General features: G+C 38.8%; 2 protein-coding genes across 6 annotated transcripts; one reads left to right on the forward strand and one right to left on the reverse strand.

Moving 5' to 3' along the window:
• The first annotated feature begins 1,547 nt into the window (after nucleotides 1-1,547).
• MS3_00003532 (uncharacterized protein) lies at nucleotides 1,548-8,726 on the forward strand. Its single transcript, XM_051211356.1, has 3 exons — nucleotides 1,548-1,588; nucleotides 8,035-8,218; nucleotides 8,256-8,726. The coding sequence occupies exons 2-3, from the start codon at nucleotides 8,203-8,205 to the stop codon at nucleotides 8,540-8,542; spliced, it is 303 nt and encodes a 100-aa protein (XP_051071404.1). The 5' UTR covers nucleotides 1,548-1,588; nucleotides 8,035-8,202; the 3' UTR covers nucleotides 8,543-8,726.
• On the reverse strand, nucleotides 8,601-12,383 carry MS3_00010383 (uncharacterized protein). 5 transcript variants are annotated; one of them, XM_051218748.1, is made up of 4 exons: nucleotides 12,028-12,197; nucleotides 11,868-11,990; nucleotides 10,183-10,392; nucleotides 8,601-8,894 (listed from the first exon to the last, which is right to left on the reverse strand). In XM_051218748.1, the coding sequence occupies exons 2-4, from the start codon at nucleotides 11,973-11,975 to the stop codon at nucleotides 8,766-8,768; spliced, it is 447 nt and encodes a 148-aa protein (XP_051071405.1). In that variant the 5' UTR covers nucleotides 11,976-11,990; nucleotides 12,028-12,197; the 3' UTR covers nucleotides 8,601-8,765. The 5 variants fall into 5 exon arrangements, with proteins under 5 accessions (XP_051071405.1, XP_051071406.1, XP_051071409.1 ...); XM_051218749.1 differs by adding an exon at nucleotides 11,700-11,830 and having other exon boundaries at nucleotides 10,183-11,665; nucleotides 11,868-12,197; XM_051218750.1 differs by lacking the exons at nucleotides 11,868-11,990; nucleotides 12,028-12,197 and adding an exon at nucleotides 12,319-12,383.
• Nucleotides 12,384-12,874: the final 491 nt, after the last annotated feature.

Raw genomic sequence — 12,874 nt, forward strand, 5'->3', positions numbered from 1 at the left:
AATAAGTTATGGCGCCACAATATTGCCACACAAACGCGTAGACAATGCTACATGGATCTCACCGGACCACACTACGGACAACCAGATAGATCATATTTGCATCCATAAAAGGCTTCGAAGGACAATGCAAGATGTGAGAACCAGGGGAGGAGCTGATTTAGCTTCAGATCATCACCTGGTGGTGGCCAAGATGAAACTACAGCCAGAGAAACACTGGACAAACAGCATTACAAAGGTTCATCACAGCCTTCCAACGAGAAACTAACAAACTCAATGAATTCAAGATGACTTCCAACAACAGGTTGCAAGCCTTACAGGATCCACTGAAATAAGAAGAAATTACTATGGAGGATGACTGGAAGGGAAGTGAAGAAGCATTAAATTCAACGTGTCATGAGGTGCTTGGCTGCAAGAAGCATCATCATAAGGAAGGGATCTCTATCGAAACCATGCACAATATTCAAGATAAAGAAGTACAAGAAGACAGCAATTAACATCATTCAAGGCACAAGTTAAATACGCAGAAGCGAGCAAGCAAGTGAAGATGAGCATTGGCGCTGGCAAGCAGAAATACGTGGAAGAGATGGCTATGACAGTGGTAAAAGCTGCAAGAGAAGGAAATACGAAACAGCTATATAACACAACAGAGAAACTAGTAGGGATGGCCATCAGACGAATCAAGAGTGGGAAAGCAGAAGGACCTAACGATACACCAGCTGAAACTCGGTAATCAGACATGGAAGTAAGTACCAATGTGCTTCACGTCCTATGCAGAAATATTTGGACGGAAAAACAAGTACAGATGAACTTGAACGACGTACACTTCACCAAGATCTCAAAGAGAGCAAATGTGAGAACTTTAGAGGAATCACACCACATTCGTACCAGCAAATGTTTTTAACAGTGTTAGTGAAACAGATGGAAGATTCAGTAGACACCAAACTTCGTGATCAAAATGTTTCATCCCGTGACGATCAGTCGTGCAAAGACTCAATCGTGACACTACGGGTCATCGTTGAACAATGATTTGAATGGAACTCGTCACTATCCATGAACTTGATTGATTAAGAGGAAGCGTTTGACAGCGTGAAGAAGAGGACACACGAACAAATGAAGGTCAATACAGTCAATGTACCATCAGATTCTGCATCAATAGGCCTCAACATACACAAGGGGAAATGCAAGATCCTGAACTACAACCCAAACAACTACACAATCACACCTAATCCACGTTCAGCGCTTCCCGATTAAATTTCTCAGCTCGCAACCTGGCTAGGTAACCCTTGTTGGGAGCCGCAAATGACTTGAAAGCTTGGCAAAGACTTATATGCTGACCCAACAGGATGCAATATATTTATACGGAGATAAATAAGAATAACCAATAATATTTTATGTTTAACATAATAACTGTAAGAGCGAGTCACGCTACTTGTCACGGCATAATAAATATTGCTTTTTACATGCGGAAAAGGATGATTGAAGTTTGTTTATTTACATCAACTGTAAGCTTAGACATTTTAAATATTTGCTGATAACATGGATATTGAATATTGCGTAAAACAGCGGAGGGTTTGTGTCTTGCGATACGGTACAGTCCACTTCACTGTGTACTAAATAAAAATTGAAAGCTTACCATTAGTCATTAAAAGTTTTAAATTATTTATTATTAGAAATTTCACGTACCAATAAATGTCCGTCTAAAAAGACTAGATTCTTTTACTTTAGTGCTTATTATGAATAGGCATATGACGTTTAAGATATAATTCTGGTTGCATATTGTCACATAATGTTTGAAGAAATTTATTTCCTTTCTATGAATCTGCTGCAAAGCTGGCTCACCAGCATAATAATTACCGGAGACCAATTCGACACCCGTAATGTCAAAACTATTATTATGATGTCAACGACTCATCTTATATGTGCTAATATTCATTGCATTTTTCTTTCTATCTGTGGTTATCGTTGCTTACACGGCCGATAGATTAACCAAGTTTGGAGGGAATTGTCTGTCGAATTTTATTTTCGTAGTTTTTTCAGATTTGCTAACTCTTGATTTTTAAGGATTTTGAGTCTATCTGACTGTCAGTATAACGTTGTAATACATCTTTCTAAGTGAAGATAAGAAGATCTGTGATAGTACCAAACGTTGTTAGTGTTATTCAAATTGAATTTGTGCACATGTCAAAAGGAGAACGCTTACCCGTTTCATAAACTTTGTCATTATCAGTTTCAGTTTGGAAAGGACAGGAGGCTTGATGGCCTGTGTTAGTCCTGGCAATGGTGGTCTCTCAGTTGATCCAACTTTCTTTTGAAAGAGTCGACGGGTAGAGCTGAGGTAATGAATTCTAGTCGTTGATTATTCGATGGGAAAGTCGATAGTCAGCTGACAAGTAATTTGTTCTGGGCTTGTGAACTTTTCTGGAGTGTCCTCGTAAATTCTCTGTTTTGGAAGACAAGAAAAATGAGGGCATATCAGGTGCAAATTTGGTACTAAGCAATTTGAAAACTGTAATCAAGTCGCCTCTGGTTCTGCGATATGACAACGGGAAAAGGTTCAGCTTGGCCAGTCGAGCTTCATACGGAAGCTTCGCTATTCCGGGAATCAGCTTAGTTGCCGTTCTCTGAAACTTTTCCAGAAGCTCAATGTCTTTTTTTAAGCAGGGGCTAGCCGCTTGTATGAAGTACTCAAGTTTAGGACGTACGAACACTGTATACAAAGTCAAAAACGTCTTAGCGTCGACATGACTAAAAGCCCCACGTATTGACCATAACGTTCTAAAACCTTTGGCGGCTATTGCACGGCAGTGTGCAGTAGTCTTTAAGTCTTGGCTAACGATGACTCCTAAGTCATTATATGTCTGGACGACAGGTAGCTCAGTGTTATTCATCGTGTATGTATCTGTGCCTTGATGACCGATATGCATCACAACACACTTGAAAGTATTTATCGGCAACTGTCAGGTTTGAGACCATTCATATAATTTTTCATGTCATTTTGGAGTTCTAAGCTATCACCCTCACATCATATCGTTTTCCATATCTTGACATCGTCAGCATATAGCAAGACCAATGATGATAGGAGACGAGGAATGTCATTTGCATACAAGAGGAATAACACTGGCCATAAAACTGTACCCTACTAAGCACAGTTTCTCAGATAGATAACTTTACGTTCACCCGTACTCTGTTGGCGCCCAACTAGGAAGTCTTTTTCCAGTACTGTCTACCCATAGTGCAGGAATATTTCCTCTTCTTTTTGTCCTTTGGTTTATATAAGAATACAAGCGTTTGGGACATTCTATGGATTCCTTAACAATTTTCTCTTCTTACAACTTTCTAGACTAACGGAGGGTCTCATCAGTCCCTAAATCTATCCCACATTTTTCTCTTACGGAGAAGGATGCGAACCTCCCTACTGAACCACAGTAGAGAGTTTCTCGGCCCCCTTGGTGTAGTTCAAGGGATGTGGGATGCAGTAACTTTTAAGTATAAATTTAGAAATGCGTCCCAAGCCCTTTCAATTGAGCACTCTGGGTCTATTGTCCAATCTACTAACGATGCCGAGTGCACGATATCTGGTATGTTTGCTTTCCAGACGTTAGGTCTGGATAGAGCTAACGCGTGCTCGTGATTGACAGTTATATGGAAGTCGAGAGTTAAAACTGCGTGATCGCTTCTACCTAGGGTTGGCATGTAATGGAGGTTCGCAATGTCATCCTCATAGTGAGTTAATATAAGATCTAGTAAGGATGATTCAGTGTCCGGGTCGTACCTAGTCGCTTCTTTCACATGTTGCACTAGGGCACATGTGATAACCGCATCAACTTGTTCCTGCTCGAAGGAATTTTCTGACGATTCAGTTGGCAGATTTTCCCAGTCTACTATAGGTGCATTAAAGTCCCTTAGGATTAGACATCGACCACTTTGTGACCAAGTATTGAGACTGCTTAGCAGGACCTCATTTATCTCACAGCTTGGACGGCGATAGACCAAACCAATCAGCAGTTCTTGCCTCTTGCATTTCAAGCGGCAATTAACTAATTCACACGTCCCACTCTCATGGAATACACTGTCGATAATGGTTAGTGGAATGGCATTTCTAATGAATAGAGCTACTCCCATTCTTTACACTTTTGTGTTCTGTCGGCCCTTACTAACGTAAAACCCTCGAAATCAAGTTCCATACTATCTATAGACTGTGTCAACCAGGTTTCTGTGACTGCGATTATGTCTGGCTTTGCAACTTATTAGACTGGATGAATTATATTCTGGCAGTATTTTCACTATCCTCCGATTCTGTATAGATTTCTGGAGAATATTAGAGAGACTTTTATTTATAAGCAAGATGTGTAAAGAAGAGTTGCGAAAAATGTTTAGGATCTCCATATTTATATGTGAGGATTTATTTCGTGTTGTTAATATTTAATAGCATTTTTTCCATTTCGCTGCAGTTTCAAGCTATATCCTGACTTATTATTTACTACTCTATCTCTTTTTGTTAACGAGTTACAGTAACGAACTAATTAACCTACCACTCTATTTCTTGTACCTTGGGGAACTCCACTGTTTACAGGTATGCACAAGGAGAGAGCTCCATTAACCCTTACCCTTTGTCTCCTGTCATTTGGAAAGTTACTTATCCAATCTACAACTGTATAATGGATTCCAAAACGTTACTGTTTGAATTTAAGACCAGAATGGGAGACCTTATTGAAGGCCTTACTTAGATCTATGAAGATCACATCTACAAGAATATTCCGATCTTTTACCGCAGCCCAATCTTCTTTTGCAATGAGATTTGTCAAGTATGATAGGCCTCTCCGAAAACCATGTTGCTCCCTGGAGAAAAGATTATGCCCTTCAACATAGTTTATAATAGATATTCGAGTGATTTTTTCCATCAGTTTTACAACCGCACTAGTTAAGCTAACGGGTCTATAGTTACTAGCATAGTCCCTACTCCCAGCCTTATACAGCGGACTTATTATAGTATCTTTCCAGTCTCTTGGCAGTCTGGACTGCCTCAGAGACATGTCAAACAGTATCGTTAATGGTTCAGCAATTACATCTGATATGGTTTTCATAATCCTAGGATGAATATCATCAGAACCACTGGACTTATCAGGTTTGAGATGCTGAAGTATCCTTAAGACAGTACCTTTCTCAATGACTACAGCGTCCGTCAGCGAGCTGCCACAATCACAATGAATCGTTGGTCGTTCTACATTACTGATAGAAAACACTTTACTAAAATATTGCGATAAAGCTTCAGCTTTTTCGGTACATTTGGGCGGGGTGTAACCTGGTCGTATATAATGTCCCTAGTTCTAAAAGTGAATGACAAGACAGCGTGATCGGTGTTCACTAACGGTGGAAGAATATTTAGGTAGACAATATCCTCAGTCTCATGAGTGATTACCAAGTCCAACAGGGAAGAACCTTGCTTGGCACCTAAACCTGTGGGTTTGGATGCATGCTCTGTTATTGTTATCAGGAACCTGCTATCAAAGTAGTTTGTAGATCCTTCCGTGGTTATCTCAGTCCAGCTAATATCAGGTGCACTAAAGTCTCCTATTATCAAGCATCTTATTTGCACTCCATAGTTGAATGTGCTCTAAAATAAAGTCATCAACTAAGCAGATTGGGCTGCGATAGATGACGCCGAGAATAAATGTACCAAATCCGAAAGCCAATTTACAGATAATGACTTCACGGCCCCCAAATGCCCTGGTACGGCCGATAGTGGGGAGAGTCCGCTCTCCCTCTCGAAATGCTCTCACATGGCCACGCGTATATAGCCTCTACCATGGAAGTCCTACTCATTGCCTTCTCGTGGAGGGGGTGTTGTTTACGAAATTGAGAGGACGAAAAGCGAATGTCCGGCGCTTTAACCGGGTTGGTGGACATGGAGAGTCCACCTAGGGGAGTTGGTAAACCCTGATTCCAAACCAATGGTGCATATTTTTTTCGTGCCTCCTTGTACCAATATCTATGTGTTAAAATAAATAAATAAACTTCACAAGTACCGCTAGCAGAGGAGCTATGTATAAAAGGAAGCCGCCTCCCTTTCTACATCTATGTCAATCACTCCTTAGGTAATGGTATCCGGATAATTGTGGAGTAATGTCTAAGTCACAGACTAACCAAGTTTCTGTCACTGCTACAATAAGTGGCCTTAATTTGTCCACTAATGCTTCTAGTTCATAGAACTTATTTCTTAAACTACGAGCGTTGGCATATAAAACGCCTAGATAGAACGGCCTATCCACATAGGCCTTGGTAGCATTCGCTTCCAAGACCTGACTATCCGAAAACCCACTAACCGGAGATTTTCCTCACCGTTTTGTCGACGGGTTTCTAGTTCAGCTAGTGCTTCCTTCCTTTTTATTCTATCTTCAAGAGACATATCAGGTCTAACACGGACGTCTGAATTGTCGTGACTACGAATGCTACTTAACAGGAGATCACGTTGCTTCTCCGACTCTAGGATTACCTTAAGGAGTCTGCATGGTCGGGGTTCAACGTTGTCCTCGGTCCTCTTACCTATTCTAACCAGTTTTTTTTATACCGGAACTGCTTTAAGGTTATTTGGTAAGATACTACGAATATATTCTCCCAGTTTCTCCAAATCATGCGTGTCTAATTTTGGGATCAGGTTCGTTTGACTCCAGCAATTTTCTCACAATAATATTCGATGAGATTAGATTCTCCTTCTCAGTCATCACGCCAGCGTGGGTTTCTCTCTTACTATCAAACTTTGGTAGTGCATTTTGTGCCTCACAATGGGAGCCTACCAATGACTTGCTAACCAGCTGCGTACTGTCTACAGCTTTTTTCGTTTCGTTTTCTCCGTACAGTAGTCCATTTTCCATCCCTCGGGACACCGGGACGATGTGGAACGGTGACGGCTTTATCCGGATCTTGAATTTCCACTGGAGGTGTACGATTAACAATGTCAGGCAGTACTTCCCTTCTCGTTAATGTTAACGGAAATTTCACTTTTCCGTCAATCACAGTCGGGTGTTTGAAGCATCTCGTAACAGCACGTACACTGACACGCCCTTCACTGTCAGTGCTCGTGTTTTTAGCGCAACCGCCATCGTTCTTCTTACAGGCCAAAGTCAATAGGCTCATAGTCTCCTGTATTAGTGACGTCGTATTTGCACAGCACAACATGCAAAACCAATGCGAGTTCGGGTTCGAGCATCTTTTGTATGCGGTGGGACTTAAACGGGTACACATCTTATGGAACCACTTTTTGCACTCATCACACTGCATTCCTTCATCCACAGGGAACAAACAGTTTGGTTGTCCACATTTATGAGTACTACCGCCCACTGTAGTCAGATTAAGGTTTAAAACACAATATGAGCAAAAGTGTCAGTCAATAAGTAAAAGGGTACCACAAGACGAACTCATTGTTACTCGAGTGAGTTGGAAGCAAGAATATTGTTTCAACGCTGTTAGTGAATCTGTACTGTGTTTAGTGGGATTCTGAAGTTCATACGAAGTGTCTTACCACAGAACAAAGTAATCATGTAGTATGGTTCCGTATACTCTAGAAGATTTAAAGGGTCAAAACCAAACTCAGAGCTTTCACACTTAGATGGTTGTTCGTCGCATCAAGTCTCCAAGTCCTAGTATCCCACTAAATGCGTGATACCAGTGTAATTTGTTGACAACCTTAATAAAACTGCAAAGACCAATTTTCATATGAAAAAAACTACTAATATATTCCACATCTCTCCGCATTGTTTCTTCATACATTATGAAAGCATCAACCAAATAAATTCTGTGCATTAATAAACGTATGTATGACATCTGTCGTGGTAACCCCTCAAAAGATGCTGGTACGTTGTATCTCCTCATGTGTGCTAACTTGATTCTTAATGTCTCGCTCGTCGTCATTAGGAAATTAATAATGTAAGTTGCTTAATTATGATAAAATACCAATTCTTACTTTGTGACACTACACTTAAACTATCTGCCACCCTGTCATTCGCTCATTTTTTTTGCATTTAAACCTTTATTAAGATTCACTCCATGAGGATATTCGTTTTTATCCTCACCCTTTGTAAAATAATGTCCTGTATTTACTCAGCTTAGTGATTTTGACGTTATCAATTTGTTAAATAGTACCTTACCGAAAATCCACAACACGCTGAGGAAAAATATCGCAGACTCAGTGTCTCAACAACACAGATGGTTTGCGAAAAGTGTAAGTCGAGTTTTGCGTAACACGTTTCGATTGACAGGCGAGAGGAAACTGGGCAAAGTAATAACTCCTGATCCCTGGAAAGCTGGTGCACGGAACACAGTCAGTGGTGGTGGGAGGAAACTTAATGAAAATAAACTACTAACTAGTTCCAAAAATCGATTTAGTCCTTACTCTAATGCGTTCCCAAGATGCAGAATATGTGCTCAAACCGTACATCAGCCAGGTTCCTATTACTGTCAACAGTGTGCATTCAAGAAAGGCATTTGTTCGATGTGTGGTGTACGTCTGGTTAATACAACGCAGTATAACCAGTCAGCTGCCTAGTTGGACTTTTTGAGACATTTAAAGTTCTATTTTTGATTTTTCAAAAACATGTGTAAAATTAGTGTAAATAACATTATTTATTTCTCAACCTGTTTGTTTGCTAACTTTATGAAAACTCGAGTGTTTATTTAATTTGCATATCAGGAGAATTTAAAATCAAATCTCAAAATAAAGTTGATTTTTATTTGCTTGTATTGTGGCAGTACTTTAAAACATCAGGATATTAATTTGTATACACTTTAGATTTATCCGAGCGAACATAATTTTGACAAATATTTTCGTGGTGAAAGTGCCTTCTAATTTTGCAGACTGTTTCGTCTGAATTTTTAACCGTTTCGCACATAATTCTATTCTGTAAAAAGAGTTAAAAAGTACTAATTACACGTAAGCATTTAACAACGATAGATATTTAAAATAACCCATAGTGTCATTGAATAAGCAAGAGAGGTTTCAGCGAAGAAAATTTTCTTTCCGACGAAACCATTTACTTTCATTTGATTTCATGGAATGTTATGTTATTTCTGGTGTGATAATACGCTCTAAACTACAGTTTCGTACCTAGTATCAGATAACAAAACAGCCTTTGTTAGCTAGGACTAGGATTTTACGCCGTCCATGTATGCTGTCTCCGAAATGCGCATTCAGGATCCAAGTACGGTCATTTACTTGAGCTCATCTTGTCATTATGAAGAACTCACGCGATATACCCTCCCAATATCCGGGGACCACATTGCTACTTCGCATGGCCTCGCTGGTGTAGGTATAGTATTAAGTCAAGATGGGGACACCTTTACCTTTTTGTTTTCTCAACCTACGCTCACATTGGCCAGCTCGGATAAAGTAAAAGATGAATTCCACGAGGTTATTTAGGTTCCTTCAAAAGGCTAAACGCTATGATGCAGTAATAGTAATAGGTGATTTTAATGCTCAAGTAAGTTGACTGAATTGGACCAAAAAGCTCCTAAATGGGTCCTACAATGTCGCCGCTCAGTGAACAGATAGTGGCAATCGTCCACTGCAACCATGCTCAGATAACAGTCTACTTTAAAAAGAAACACCAACTTTAAACATGAGGAACATCATCTGACGTGGCGAACCATACAATTTACTCAAATAGATAACGACACTAATCATCGTTAGAGGGACTCGATAGAAGCCTTGTTCATTCTGGAGCACAGGTTTGAATCCGGATCATACTATAGTCCAAACACATATTGGTCTGCATCTTGATGGGCGGAGAAAAGCCACATCAAGAAAACCCCTTGGTGTACAACTTAATGATGAGAAAGTTAAAGATATAATTCAGGAACAACTGGAGAATGAGCTAATCAGCCGAAAGAATGACACCCTTGAGATAGCTTGGTATAATATCCAAAAAGCTGTGGAAACAGTTGTGATATCTACTAGTAAGTGAAACGAAAGGGTGAGGAAACGTTCGTTTCATTTAGTCTAAAATTTACTCTAGAATAGGATTATTTCTTCCAGGTACGTCATAATTAAAATATTTTCGGTAGTTTTTCATTAAGCAATCCTCTACGATATCATACATAGTAAGTTGACTGAATAATGATGAAATCGAATAACCCTTAGTATAGTTACTGTTAATTGAAGTCATGAAAAAAGGTAGCGACAGAACCTACCTCTGAATCCCTCAGATTAAGGTCACCGCAAAATATACTTGCACGGCTTTTGTTTAAACGAGCTTGAGAATCGCCACACTTGACATAACTGGACATTGTATCCCAAACACTTTTCAATTGAGTCACCCGTTCACCAGAATATTCTGCACAACTTTCCAAGTGTGTAGTAAATATTCGTAGATTTAATTCTACATTAGACTTGGATAGAAACTGTGATAAATTCAGATCAATAGATAGTAGATGACGATTCATTACAGAATTAGGAAATGTTTGAATTTGTTTAAATTAACAATCTCAACAATACTTCGACGATATAAGCGATGCATGGATTAGGAATAGGATATTAAGTAAGGGCATTATATCAATTGATGTAGTAGAAAATCTTCGCCAACCGGCTATTGTGACGCGTTACATATGATCGACCATCGCTTAACCCGACAGCTGGTGGAGTAGGTTTGGAGAAAGGTAGGAAGGAACAGGCGGAAACATGGCATCTGTTGAGTGACAGTTGCATTTAGCCATGCTAATATGTGCAGAATACCTGGTCCAGGTCCATGTGATCATCGTAACTAATTGTTAACGACATTTAATGAAATGGGACGAAATCGCTTGCAGTGACGCAAACTCCTGATTTATATTTTCCCATCGAATCGTATCATTAATACCCAGTCTTTCTTATTACTATTGATACTGTTACCACCTCTAATATTCCGAGATTTGGGAATTTCATCTCTGTGCTAACAGGGCAACTCGGACTGATGTACATACTTACCAGGTTCTGTGGTGTGACTGACTGAAACGCGTGGAAAACTAAACTGAGATATCAGAATTCCAAAAGAAAGCTATTTCACTCAAATAATATTTGTGAGGAAATAGCTTGTATCACTTACGTTATTTATTCGAAGACTTTATGATATGAGCCGTAACAAGAGACGAAGATTGATACTTGCGCTAATACTGCTTTACTTACTGCTCGGCCTCATGCATAAAAGAATTATATGAATGATTAGCGGACCAATATTTGTGTAAAATTGATCGATTAGAGTACTGACAAGATGTAAAGCAAAACGAATTGTACCGAATGGAAGTCTTCCATGTTAATTACTTTCAAACGGTTGATATTATGTTACACAGCCTGATTTTCCAACTCACATCATGTGTTACTAAACCTCTAGAGCATCCAGGATCGCATTTAAAGTATCACCATTTAGTGAACCAAGCATTATTATTCGCCAGCAACGTATAGGAAGACACGTTGTAAAATGTTTCAACAGATACATTATTTAAAATAACGAGGTAAAAAGCCAAGGTAGAGCACCAGTATATTCAAAAGTGACATTTTTAAAATAGCTAATTCCATTTACAAGTACTTAGTATTGATTGATAAGTTAACTGGCAATGTTGGCAACTTTTTAAGACTATTGAATGAGTGGCTGATCAATCATACGACCACGGAAACACAAAGGCCATGCATTTGAAGGATCTGCAAATTCAGATGCTTCCAGAAATAAAATTACAGAAAATTATATTTGAGATTTTCAAGGTGAATATCCTTGATTGGCACACAGAAGTTATGCAGGATGCTTTACTTCTTTACCAAAGAATCCTGAAAGTGTACCTTCACAACCGACTTTTGGTTTGTCACGATCTACGGGGATTTAACATATTTATGACATTGAGCTTACTCTTAAAATCAATGTATACGATATCGAAAGCCCCAATAACATATGCTTTAGCAACAACTGGAATATAATTTCTAGGATAAGATAGTTCTGTATTGTCATCACATCCATGGAAACCTAGGTGTCCTATATAGCTAAAAAGGTGGAGTCAATATTGAAATACCAGGATATATCCAGAGTTATTAGCTCTGAATATAAAAACGAGTAAAGAACGATCGACAGAAATTTATTATCCTTTAGTCGAACAACAAGAAAGTAAGTGCAACAAAATAAGCAATGCGAAAACACTGAACGTCACCCCGGCAATTTGAATTTAGCGCAAGTTGAAAAGTCGGACTCGAGGATGGACATTAGCTTCAGATAAACATCTATTTCGAGCTAATAAAAATGATCAAATTAGACTTATTCTGTTATAACGTGAGTATCAAGGCACAACGAATGGCTTCCTAATTACTTCCATGCACAATATTATTTTGTGCTCCATGATACTATGTAGATAGCGATAACAAACGCAAATATGTCTTCGAAAATATATTGAAAAAATTTAAACAAATGGTTTTTTACACAAATACAAAATCACACTTTCTTAGAATAAATAAGCTTATGAATTCTCTTCTGTAAGGAATTGTCACGCTTTTTTATATATTATTTTGATCTTAGCAGAGAGAAAAACTGGCAAATTATATGGAAAAACATAAACCACGAGAAAAGGCGTTTAGATTATGCATTGAGATACATGAATAAAGAATATTCAACTTGACAACTACAAATACGTGTATAGACTAGGCTCCAATCTCACAAATGCATTGATAGTTAATCACCAAATTTGATTCAGTAGATTTACTTATATGATAATGTTTAGCAGTCATGTAAAACGTAAAATCTGGGACGTTTCTTTATCGTTTTTGGTCGCCATACCAAATGAGCATAATGATACCGGATCATAAAAACACCTTGGTTATAGACGTTGTAACAGAATCAGTGGTAATGGAAAAGATAGGGTGTAAAAA

Source organism: Schistosoma haematobium, chromosome ZW (assembly GCF_000699445.3).
Source record: "Schistosoma haematobium chromosome ZW, whole genome shotgun sequence".
In the NCBI taxonomy this organism is placed as follows: domain Eukaryota; kingdom Metazoa; phylum Platyhelminthes; class Trematoda; order Strigeidida; family Schistosomatidae; genus Schistosoma; species Schistosoma haematobium.

Bases quoted from the DNA above. Each gene is read 5' to 3' on its own strand.
- MS3_00010383 (XM_051218748.1), bottom strand. From the start codon at position 11,975: ATGGATGTGATGACAATACAGAACTATCTTATCCTAGAAATTATATTC. The intron at 10,393-11,867 runs GTAAGCTCAATG...AATTTATCACAG, and splicing joins CGTATACATTGATTTTAAGA to TTTCTATCCAAGTCTAATGT. The intron at 8,895-10,182 runs GTAGGTTCTGTC...CTCTTTTTACAG, and splicing joins TTAATCTGAGGGATTCAGAG to AATAGAATTATGTGCGAAAC.